Here is a 12,623-nt window from a genome sequence, read left to right on the forward strand (position 1 = left end):
CATTATTTAATTAAGATAATTTCATAAAATTTAGTAAATTTGTGCTGAAAAGTTGACAATCAATAATCAATAACTGTCCACCTGCATGTTTCTTTTGAAAACTTCAGTTACAAATTGCTAATCTAGTTTGCTCGGCCTAACCAATACTTATGTATCTGCACGTCCTTTCACCTTATAGTTTTGCTACTCTAAATGAGCTATCTTTAATTCAAATGACAAAATGCTATAAACAGTCCACTTTAGTCTTAAGTGAAGTTGTAGTGAAAATGTTAGACCCATAGCTCATGTGAATTTTGCACAAAGATGTTGGTCAAATATGAGCAGTTTTTGTTGAATAACTTTACACATGTGGCTTATACTTAAACTGAATTTGACACCTAATTGTAAGGTCTAAAGATGTGTCAGTGTACCAAACTTTAAAAAATTCATGAGAAAAAAAAGAAAAAAATTCAATCATAATTGGAGATTTTATATCTCATGTCTTTCTTATTGAATTGCCTTAAAATTTGATATGTGAAATAAGGATCCAGTAGAGTACATTCACTGAAATTATGCGATAGTTTGGATTGCCACAGTATAACCTACAAAAAGTGGAAAATCACTAAACTATCACTCCTGTTAATAACACACTGTGTCCTGCACAACACAATACCATGCATCTTGATATATTTGACAGATTTCAGTTTGCTAGATTGTTCTATGTTTTTCTCATAATTAATCAGAATCATTTAATGACCATCCACATAGGTATTTTGGCAAGCTAGATCTGTCTTTACTGATAAGTATTTAATGAACAAACATCAACACAGGTATTTTGTCAAACTATGTCTGTCTTTACTGATACGTATTTAATAATGAACATTAAAAAAGATATTTTGGTAGGCTAGATCTGTTTCACTGATAGGTATTTATTGACCATCAACACAATTATTTTGCCAAACTAGATCTGTCATTTACACAAAAATCTTTTCCTACTATCTACACAAAAATTGTCTTCATAGATTTCATTTGGAAGGAAAGTAGGGACTCTTGTTTCCAGTTGGAGATGTCAATCCTAATCTTTCTTCCACAAGATCTGCAAAATTCATATTCTCCATCATAGGGTGCATGTTCTTCCATAGTTCATATATCTTATAGTGTTTGATTGTCTCCAGTTCTATTGAGGAGTGTAACATCTCACCAAGTATATTCATGTGATAATGAACAAATTGTGTTTCCATACGGATGCAGTGGAGTGCAAAATGTTTCCTCTTCTCCTGTTGTTCTTCCTCCTGTGGAGCAGACAGGTCACTTGATGACTTTCTCTTCATTTTGTTAATGTTATTGTCATAGTGATCATGTAACTCTTTGTATGCACTTAGAAGATTCAAGAACAAGTTCAGCTTTTCAAGAACTTCCTCATCTTCCTGTTTCAGATGTTCAGCTGGTGCATCAGAAGTAGGAGGAAATAAAGAATGAAGGGATTTAAAACCTTTCTTCAAATGGTTCCACATTTTGTTTCCACTTAAACTCCAGTCTGAGTCAGTATTGGCCATGTTGGCAAGTCAGCTCAACTCTGTTTCAAATGTCAGCATGTTCACAGCACCATCTAGTGTTTGTTCTTTAATACTCTCTAGAGCATCTTTGAGCTTACTGACACTGGAGTGTACCTGCTTCATCAGGTCATGAGCTAGTCTGGATTGTGTAGGTGTGTCAAGGGGAACCAATTCTTCAACTGTTTGAGCTAGCCTATTAGTAGAAAACTCATTCTTCTTTAACATCATGTTGGATATCCCTACCTAAGAATGTAAGAAAGAAATGAATAAGTGAATCCTCAGAAATATTTGGATGTCCAACTACTAGTGTCAAGAACCTCTTCAGAGCTATTCGTCATTCTTCAATAAAGTGAGCATCTGTTTTGACAAATTATTTTGGAGGCAGCTGAGGTATAATTCTGCATGGAAATCTGGTAACAAAATTTCATGTAGAACTACAAAGTCACTGTATCTTCTCTGGACAACAGAATTAAATCTCTGACTAGATACTTTGTATTCTCCACGTTTCAAGATGAGTCCCTTCATTTTAGGTATCAGAGTAACTTTGATTATGTCTATAGAAGACTTCTTGGTATGTCATGCTTAGTCTTGTAGGGTTTTTCTCTCTTCTTATTCGAAAGCCTTCAAATCAGACAAGTCCCCCAGGGAAGGCCAGGGGAGTACTTGGCAACCAAAGTTCTGGAGCGCTACATCATTAACTGGATTTTATGGCATTATGCCTAATTTATTATTTGATATTATACAACAGACCAACTGTTTAATGATTCTATAAGTATGTGAGAGATTTAATTTCTTTTTTACCATAGGTAAAATTGAAAATATCTGTGACATAGAGGCCTAATGCATTCCTTGATTGGTCTTACACTCTGCTGTAGACTGCATTTTCATCTGACACAAATGATATTTTCCATTTTTACCTTTGGTGAAAATGAAAAGAAATTTGTAACATACATATAGATCTGTCTTTACTGATAGGTATTTAATGAACAAACATCAAGATAATTATGTTGGAAGGCTTGATCTGTCTTTATTGGAAGGTATTTAAGGAACATCAACAATGGTATTTTGGCATGCAGGATACATCTTTCTTTACTGACAGTTTTTTCGAAACAAATGATGCATGTATTTATCAAATTATAGAAACATATTTTGCACTGAAATAATTTATTTTTTCATAAATTTTTACAATACACAAACATTAAATGCTTATACTCTAATGTCACAGAAACAATTTCATCATCTGTGCTTAGCATGTTACTAGAACCTTGTAAGTTTTCTCCAGTATTATTACATTATAATATCTTGTGGTATGTAGAAAGTTCTAGATCTCAGGTGGACTATTTATACATATGCATTCAAAATGTAGTTGAAGTAAGTTAGTGAGAGATATAGGCAAATAGATCTAGACTGCATGTTTGTGAGTTTAGCCATAAAGAGCATATAGTGGGATTTTGTGTTTTTTTTAAGTGAAATTATTGCAGATAATATTGTATTAAGAGTAGAGAAGAATAAGTTATCTTGTCAATTGTGTTCTTTAGAAATTGAACAAATGTGTGTTAACTTTTAACAAAAAGATAATTATTTAAAGCTATAAATACAACTGGGTAACCAACAGTGTAATAGTAAGTGAAATTATCACTGGCTGTATTGTAGTAACAGAGCAGAGAAGAATTATTCATTTTGTCAATTGTGTTGTAAAGTAACTGAACTAGCCTGTATGGACTTCAACAAAAAGAGATGGTTATTTAAAGCTCTAGGTATAACTGACTTGTTTTAATACATTATTTCAAAACAAGTGAACTGTGTGCTGTTCATTTATTGTTGAAACTCAATGCCAACAAGTCACAGTCCCCTACTGAAAAGAATCCTGCCAATTCATATGTATAAAAACCTGACATATTGGAATATATAGTGAAGTGAATCATAATTCATAGTATTATATGGAAAATATATGGCTCAGTTTTTATATAATATTAATAAAAAACATTAATGATATAAATACTTTCATAGTTTTATTTCATAATGACTGAGGTACACAGAGAACACAAACATTTGTGGATTCATGCAGAACAAAAGCAACATGACTGATCTAAACAAATACAGATGTAAGTGTTGCAATAATGGAATTCTTGAAGTGTTTAAATTCACTCAATTTCACCAGTCTCATAAAAGAGTGTGATAGCAGAAAAACTGAAATTTAACCCTTCAGTAACAAGTAAAAAATACTTTTATTTAGGTATATCCTGGTTGTTTTTCTAAATTTCCATGAAGGTGTTCTGCATACAATTAATTGGTTGGTATCCATGTAAACAGGATTGTAGAGGACAAACTTGTATTACATAGCTTATATATATATATTTAAAAGGCTATTCTGTTAGACTTATGCCTGTTTGACTCTGTATCATGCCATTCTGGTATGAGGTTGTATTCATTTCAAGGGGAGGTACAGTGTTGGATATACAAGACTGTTTAATTTAAGAGTTACTAGTTTTTCTAGTGGTTTACTATGTAATTTTAAAAACAAGAGTTTTAAAAGCTAATTATTTTAAAAGCGATAGTTATGAGAAATTTCGTTACGTAACTTGGTACAAGTCATACATTGTGTATGCAGTTTAATTGTTGTATTAGGCTTTTGTAATATTGTTGACGTGGTCTTACTCAAAGCTTCTAAGCTTTTCTTGTTGTACAATATTGTTGTCACTAGAGGGACAGATATTTTTGTATTTTTCTGTCATGTGTTATAAATACATCCAGATATAGAATGAAAAACAAAAAAAGTTAAAGTGAGTGATAATTGACAGATCTAAAGTGAGTGATTGGCAGTTTAGCTGTGACAGGTGATTTATAAAGAAGTTAAGGTGAAATTAGACTGTGTGATTGTTAGTTTAGCTGTAACAAGCAATATTTAAAGTGAGTTTTACAGTGATATTGTAACAACAGAGACAATGAATAAATTGTCTTGTCAAAGGGTGTTTTAAAGTAATTGAACCCGCCTGTGTGGACTTTGATGAAATATATTTAAAGCTCTGGATACAACAATGATAACGAATAGTGTAATGAATTTTTGTAAATATGTTTGACTAGTTTTGAAAATATTATTTTAAAACAAGTGGATTGTGTGCTGTCTGTTTAGTGTTGACATTTATCACAATAAGTCACAGACCTACAGTAAAGAATTCAGCCCCCATAAAAACTGACAGACTTGTACAAGCTTATATGAATTGGGGATTACCTACATTGAATACGTGCAATAGGAGTGATTACTAACATAAGAAAACTGGGATTATGCAATACCTTTTTTAAGACTTTGGGCTGACTTGAGAGTTTAGTACTATTCATTTAATAATATTAGTTTAATGCTATTCATTGTCTTAATCTTGCCCATACATACATTTTCCAGCTCTAGCAGTGAGAAAGTTTCCAACAGAGGATATAGAAGTTGGTAGGTAAAAAATCTGCAATTCTTTGTCATGAATTTATAAATAAAGAATAAATATGATGCTACCTAACACAGGATTATTTATATTTAACAGTAGAATATTGTGAAACAAACATATATGTATACACATTAGTAAAATATGCACTTCTTAACACCAACCTGAAACACATCTTCGACTAGTTGCAGACCTTTAACTTCTTTTGCAACATCAGTCTTCTTAGAAAACTCATTAAGTTTCTGTTCTAATAGTTCTATCCTTTCTTGCAATGCACGGATTTTCTCTTCACTCTTTAGGAAAAACAAAAAGTGAAATTTTAGGTAAAATAATAGCATTTACTTTGATTATTAATTTAGAAAAAGACTAAAAAGTTCAATTAACAAACGACCAGAGACGTAACAATATGTTTGTCCTCAGAATGTGACATAAAGCAAAAGTAATTCTCGGGTACGTTATGAATGTCTACTCATAGATACGTTTGTTCTAGAAGAATGACAATAATTTTCACTTGTAGTGCTAGTTATATTTAATATTTCTTATTTAAGATAAACATAATAATAATAATAAGTATAATTTAAAATTCAATGTAACTACCAAGAGTTTTGTCTTTTTCAGGGAGGTTACTAGAAAAACAGATGTTGAAAAACTTACAAGTTTAAGTTGTTCTTCTTTGTTAGACAACTCTTCTTCTAGTTTTTCATTTAAGTCATGCAATGACGTAGATTCACGTTGAGCATTAAGGTATCTCTTCTCTAATGTTACTATTCTTTCTTCTTGGTCATATTTTTGAGCATTGTTCTAAGGAAATATAAAAATATTTCATTATTCCTTTTTTTAGTCTGTACAATATATACACACAGAACCATCAGTACAAATTTAAACATTTAATTTTCTCAAGTTATACCTAATATGATGATAAACACATACTAACATTTTTTGCTGTACATACTTTATTTTATTCTTAGTATCCAGTAACTAAAATTAATTTACTCGATACAAGTTTCTAATAATTTTCATTTCTTCTATCTGAATACCTTTTAGAGCTGGATAAAAAGCTTTTATTGCAGGTATATGAAATCAGTATATGTTTACATGATTCTTACCTCTTTCAGGTCTTGCGATAGTCTCAAATTTTCCTCCTGTAATCTTCCTACATTTCTTTTTGAAACAGAAAGAGCCTCTTCAAACTCTTTAAGCTTACTACCAAGCTCTACTAGCTTGCTTCTTGCTAAGCTTAGTTCTGTATCCTGTTTTTCTATTGTACATTGTAATTCTACAACTCTTGCTGCTTCTGCTGTAACCTCTGCTGACCCATTCGATAGCTAGAAGAGAAAATAACATTAATTTATTTAGAACACTGCAACATATTACTTTAATCCTAACAAGTAATCACAGAACAATAAAAAACATATATCAGATACAGTTTTAAAATGCATTTTTTATACTTTACAAGTTCTACACTAAAAATTGGCATGTTTATTAGACAGTGTTTACAACATAAACTATACAAATTGCACATAGATAAAAAACTTCATACCAACAAATCATTGCACAAAAAAGTACTGTTTTTAGTGTAATAATTTAAAAAGTATATATATATATATATATATGTGTGTGTGTGTATGTACTTAGAGTTGGATATTTATAAAAATCGACAACAGTTATGTTAATTTTAACTCTTTTTAAGGAGAAGAGTATTAAAACAACACCATTTTAACTTTAGTGGTATTTAAAAAATGTTCAGAGTGCAAGACCAAATACAAAAGCAACATGCATAAGAGACAGACAAAATAAAACAAGGTATCAATTATATTGAAAGAAAGGGAATACACATATACTATAGTACAAGAAGTATCTAAACTCACACAGGGGTAGGGTTACACCATCTATTACATTTAACCTCTGTTCTCAAACCTTACATGTGGAATAAAAAATTAAACTAAATTAAGGGAACATATGTGTGCTCAAGTCCACAATGTCCAAACTAACATTCACTATTTTCAGCTGTGAAAAGGTAACTGATCCTAACATAACAGAATTATAAAAACAAACCTTGGGGTAGTAAATATAGCTTATCACCTGAGCTTGGTAGTTCGGCCCTTTTAAGTGTCTATCTAAATGAACGTTATAATAAAACCTTAAATGATTAGATCAAAATACCCTACTATCAAACATATGAAAAATGGAATCTTGCCTCCAAATTCTATTCCTTGATTATTATTATGGCTGCAGACAGCAAATGATAGTTTTTGATGTAAAACACTGTGGGTTTGAGCTTCGTATCTGCTCTTAACTTTTTGTTTTCTTACATCATGTGAGGCCTGTATTTAAAGATTCAAGCTGATAGCTGTGTGGGTCCTATACCCCACACTGTACCTTGTATCCCAGTTTTTTTTGTCTGGTGTATATGTGTACTTGTTTTTTGGAATTTGTTTTGTATGTACATATCTTTGTCTCTGTGTGTAACTACTATATTAAATTTTAAAAATATCTATTATAATCAATAATATAGAAACATACATTTGGCTCTCCTCCTCCATGTAGTTCTTTCAGGATATTCTTATATTTATGTTCGGCTAACTGTAAGGGTCAAAAAGAGTTTAGTAAAGAGAGTAAGTTTATTTGGTGCTTCTTTTTAACAAAAGGTTAAAAAAAGGCATCTTACTATGAATAAAACAAACAATATTGCAAACTGACAATAAACTTTACTATTCTGATCCTGAGTGGTAAACACAACAGAGAAGACAATCTGTGGAGCTGAACATTTGTTTCTTCTGCTATTTTCTTTGTAACTTTGGAACCTATAGTTGTAACCTAACAAAGAGTCACTAAAAAAACAACTTTAACATAATAATTTTCATGTGTTAACAATTAAAATAGTAGACGGTGGGCCACAGTTATGTTTCCTGAATCTCGTAGCAATGACCTTTTTTCATAAGTTCTTTTCAGTTGTGTTGAAATGAATATAAAGTTAAGAGAGGAGATATGCTGCTTTGTTTGTCCACTGAAAGAGATGAAACTCGTGTGATATACTGAGGTACTATATTATGCTATAGCAAATGGGTACAAGATGATATATACCATACGTATTTGAATTTCATAAGTTTAACATCAAATATGTTAATATCTTAGGTAATGTCATAGTGTGTCATAACAATGGATAATAATACCACAGGATAAACAACGTGATGTGCTGTAATGTCTATGTATATGACAGTGTTTGTTCCAGTGTTGTAAAAAACACAGATAAACTACCTCCAATAACAAGAGGTCATACGTTTTGGCTCCATGGAATATTAGTGTTAGAATGAGTGCAGAAGAGAAGAAACAAACAACTTTGATGAATGCAGTGAAATACTGTATTTCACCTTTCACATACAATTGTATTAAATGTCTTCCACTTTGAGAATATGAAACTAAAATAAAATGTGCATGATTAGCAGTTAAGATAAGGAATGCAGAGTTTTACCCATGATTTCAAATTGATTTAATGTGTTCTAAAATTAGAACTTAGAAATACTTAAAAGCAGTTAAGATAAGGCATGCCGAGTTTTACCCATGATTTCAAATTGATTTAATCTGTTCCAAAATTAGAACTTAGAAATACTTAAAAGCAGTTAAGATAAGGCATGCCGAGTTTTACCCATGATTTCAAATTGATTTAATCTGTTCCAAAATTAGAACTTAGAAATACTTAAAGATTTTGTAGAAATAAAACGTATGCTATTGACAGTACAATAATTATAAGTTGTCAAACAATTATTTAAAAGCACAATGGAGTGATTTGTTTTTGGAGTAACACACTACGTTTCAACAGAACATTAACAGACGGTTAGACAGACCAATGTTTTGTCTAAACATGTAGGATGTTCTCCCTCAAAATAAATCACTTTATTATCATGCTTATAAGCCATTGTTTGCCAACTTATTATTATATGTGTCTCCTTATTCAAGTAAGTGAGTACAATATTTAGTATTTGTATACTACGACCTTCATCTCCCTTATCTTAGACATGTCCATGAGCCAACTTTAATTAACTTTTAACACCAATTAAAAAGTTATAGTGTAGTAAAGTGAAACTGCATGAAAATCACAACCCTTGATTGAACTGATTGGAAACATTACAGACAAGCACAATATGGTAGTACACAAGTTGAGCCACACATACAGAAAACTCGTAGTTACAATGAACATATTTAACTAATTCTAAGAACTTATGAGTCTACACAGAGCTAGTGAAATGAAAAGCACATATAATAAGACAAGTAAAAATACAAAGTAACAAATATAATATAATACCCTTTAAATGAAATACAGTAAGATAAGAGCACACTTTTTGAAATAAATAAAAATGTAAGTAAAGCACAGAACATAAAATGTTAGTGTCTTTTTCTTAGTGCAAAGCTTCAAATTGGGCTGTTTGCAATCTGTCCATGGCATTGGATCGAACATAAGATTTCAGCATTTTAAGTCTGTAAACTTACTGCTAACCCAATGGCGGACAACATATAAAAAAGGTAACACTTTAAAGTTCAAAGTAGAAGAAACAATACACTACTGATCATGTGGGGAAAAAAATACAAAACTTTAAACAAAAATAATGTAAAATAGAATAAAACACATTAGAAAAACAAACTCTTTAGAGCATAAAAAACACCTTTCAAAAATATTTGTGATTCTTTGGTGCCACTCCAAGACATGGTGGCTATCTCTTTTGGATGTTCATATTCACCCATTGCAACCAAGGCCAGCATATGATGCTACATACTACAAATTATGCATTGGCTGTTATACAATGCTGAAAAAGAAGAAGCCACTAAAAATAGTATAATTAAATCATTAGAAATGCATCTAAACTTCACATTTGTTTCTCTTCAACTTGCCCGGCATGGCCAGGTGATTAGGGCACTCGACTCCCAATATGCGGGTCACGAGTTCAAATCTCCATCACACCAAACATGCTCACCCTTTCAGCTGTGGGGGCATTATAATGTGACAGTCAATCCCACTATTCGTTAGTAAAGGAGTAGCCCAAGAGTTGGCGGTGGGTGGTGATAACTAGCTGCCTTCCCTCTAGTCTTACACTGCTAAATTAGGGATGGCTAGCACAGATATACACACACACACAGAAGCTAGTTGGATATGTACCAGAAAACACGCATGAATTCACACACACACTATAATTTTTCACATCCTTTAACTTGAGTATAAACAAGATCTTGGTAATTTGTTAACTGATCTGTTAGTTTGTCCCCTGCATCAAATGTAGATTTATATCCTCTTTTCTCTAAGTCCTGTTTAGGGTTATTTCTTTTACATTTAATGACTAATAACTTGAGGATTACCTATAACAAATAATGTAATTGCTGAAGGTATTCCTCATGCTTTAAGAACTAAAAACAGCTGTAATGGAATATAAAAAATACAATAAAACCACCATTACTGTATTCTTCTCTATCCCATTTTATCTGCTTTTAATTTTTAGTACGTGAAGTCTCTACCCTGGGTCATATTTAAACCAACTTCATGTGTAGTATATCTCTACTCTGAATCATGTTTACACCAACCTTGTGTGTAGTACATCTTTAAATTGGATCATGTTTTCACCAACCTTGTGTGTAGTACATATCTACTCTGAGTTATGTTTTCACCACTCTGTTTGTAGTATATGTTTACCCAAATTTTTGTATAGTACATCTCCACACCAACTTTGTTTGGAGTACATCTCTACCCTAAGTCATGTTTTCACCAACCTTGTGTGTAGTACATCTCTACTCTGGATCATGTTTTCACCAACCTTGTGTATAGTACATCTCTACTTTGGATCATGAGTTCACCAACCTTGTGTGTAGTACATCTCTACTCTGGATCATGAGTTCACCAACCTTGTGTGTAGTACATCTCTACTCTGGATCATGTTTTTGACCAACATTGTCTGTTTTGGAGACTCACTTTTTCTATAGCGTGTTTAGTAAATTGCAGAAAAATGATGAAAAAATATTTCCAGGTAATAAAAATTCACTTTATATTTTACTTTACTTCATGAACCACAAAATACGCCTTAAAGTGAGATTATCTTTATTAAAATAGCATACAGATTTTGAAACTGAAAAAGATCGGAAAACAACAACAAAAAATGGTTGAGGTAGCTCTTAAAGGTAAAATATAATAAAATTATAAATTATATTCATCCTGTGTCCATTAAATAGAAATGAATGGCCCGGCATGGCCAGGTGGTTAGGGCGCTTGACTCGCAATCTGAGGGTCGCGGGCTCGAATCCCCGTCCCACCAAACATGCACGCCATTTCAGCTGTGGGGGAGTTATAATGTGACGGTCAATCCCACTATTCGTTGGTAAAAGAGGAGCCCAAGAGTTGGCGGTGGGTGGTGATGACTAGCTGCCTTCCCTCTAGTCCTACACTGCTAAATTAGGGACGGCTAGCGCAGATAGCCCTCGTGTAGCTTTGCGCGAAATTCAAAACAAACAAACAAATAGAAGTGAAGAAAATTTATTTACAGATAACAATATAATTGTTAAGTAGATGTCTAAAATAATTAAACTTCGCAAACAATCAAAGGGACTTTACAAAGATCATGTAATAGAAGTCATTAATGAACGTTTTATTAGGCCTTAACGTTCATGTTATTTATACGTGATATGTGTGGTTAAAAAAAAACAACAACACATTTTTAATACGCCACACACTTGTCACCTGTAACACTAACTCAAATCGTTATATTTTCATTCTGAAATTCCATGGGTAACTGAATCCACAAAATTAATTTTCACTTCTTCAAAACTCAAAATTATTTTCAGCTTACCTCATCATTAGCTTTTGCTACTTCCTCTTCTAGTTTTGCAGCTCTTTCTAGTGCTACTCGTAGTTTTTCACGAACCTAGAATGTTAAAATGATAGAATTAATTTTAGTACGTTACTACTATATTTGAAAATCTGTGTCCTAATGTTTCAAAATAATAAGATTAAATTTTTAAAAATTCGATCTTTATTCCACGGCAAAACAACAGCATAAACATATTAATGGAAATTTATTTCTTTCAAAGAATTCGCCCCCCAGTGGCACAGCGGACTTACAACGCTATAAACTGGGTTTCGACAACCATGGTGGGCAGAGCACAGATAGCCCATTGTGAAGCTTTGTGCTTAACTTAAGTTTACATTTAGAAATATGCATAGCTTATAGTGTTAAATATTTATTGAGAAACTCCTGCCTATTGTCTAAAGTTGTAGAATATTCTCGAGTGTAAGAATCAACAATATATGTATGTACGTAAATGCTTAGTGTAGCGTTTTAGTATTGTTACGTATCTGATTTTCGAGAAACTCTCTACACGCCTATAAATATAACCAACGCGACGTGCCAAAAACATTATCTATTATCAGTTTGCTATAATCAGTGTCCTATAAACTTTGGAAGCTATAACTATAATTATGATTAGCACTTATTAATCGGAAAACTTCAGATATTTGACCAGGAGCATTTACAAAGTTTGAACATTACAACTCATTTAACTTCAGCGGATTATCATCGGAAATTATTATTTTTATGAAAATATTATATAACTTCATCGTGGAAGACTCGGCGTGTATGGCTGGTGAATAACTAAGGACAAAGTTAGCTAGCTCCCC

At 32.2% G+C, this 12,623-nt stretch overlaps 1 protein-coding gene across 1 annotated transcript in view; it reads right to left on the minus strand.

Annotated features, from left to right (window-relative positions):
- Window positions 1-12,623, minus strand: part of LOC106466513 (liprin-alpha-1-like) — a gene marked incomplete at its 3' end in the record, with an annotated part of 75,940 nt that overhangs the window by 9,592 nt on the left and 53,725 nt on the right. The window contains exons 3-7 of the mRNA XM_022394536.1: window positions 11,797-11,871; window positions 7,493-7,552; window positions 6,076-6,294; window positions 5,624-5,770; window positions 5,134-5,262 (exon numbers count right to left, since the gene is read on the minus strand). Of these exons, the coding sequence (XP_022250244.1) occupies window positions 5,134-5,262; window positions 5,624-5,770; window positions 6,076-6,294; window positions 7,493-7,552; window positions 11,797-11,871 (630 nt within the window). The remainder of the gene's footprint in view (window positions 1-5,133; window positions 5,263-5,623; window positions 5,771-6,075; window positions 6,295-7,492; window positions 7,553-11,796; window positions 11,872-12,623) is intronic.

This window comes from Limulus polyphemus, unplaced genomic scaffold (genome assembly GCF_000517525.1).
Source record: "Limulus polyphemus unplaced genomic scaffold, Limulus_polyphemus-2.1.2 Scaffold2283, whole genome shotgun sequence".
NCBI lineage: Eukaryota > Metazoa > Arthropoda > Merostomata > Xiphosura > Limulidae > Limulus > Limulus polyphemus.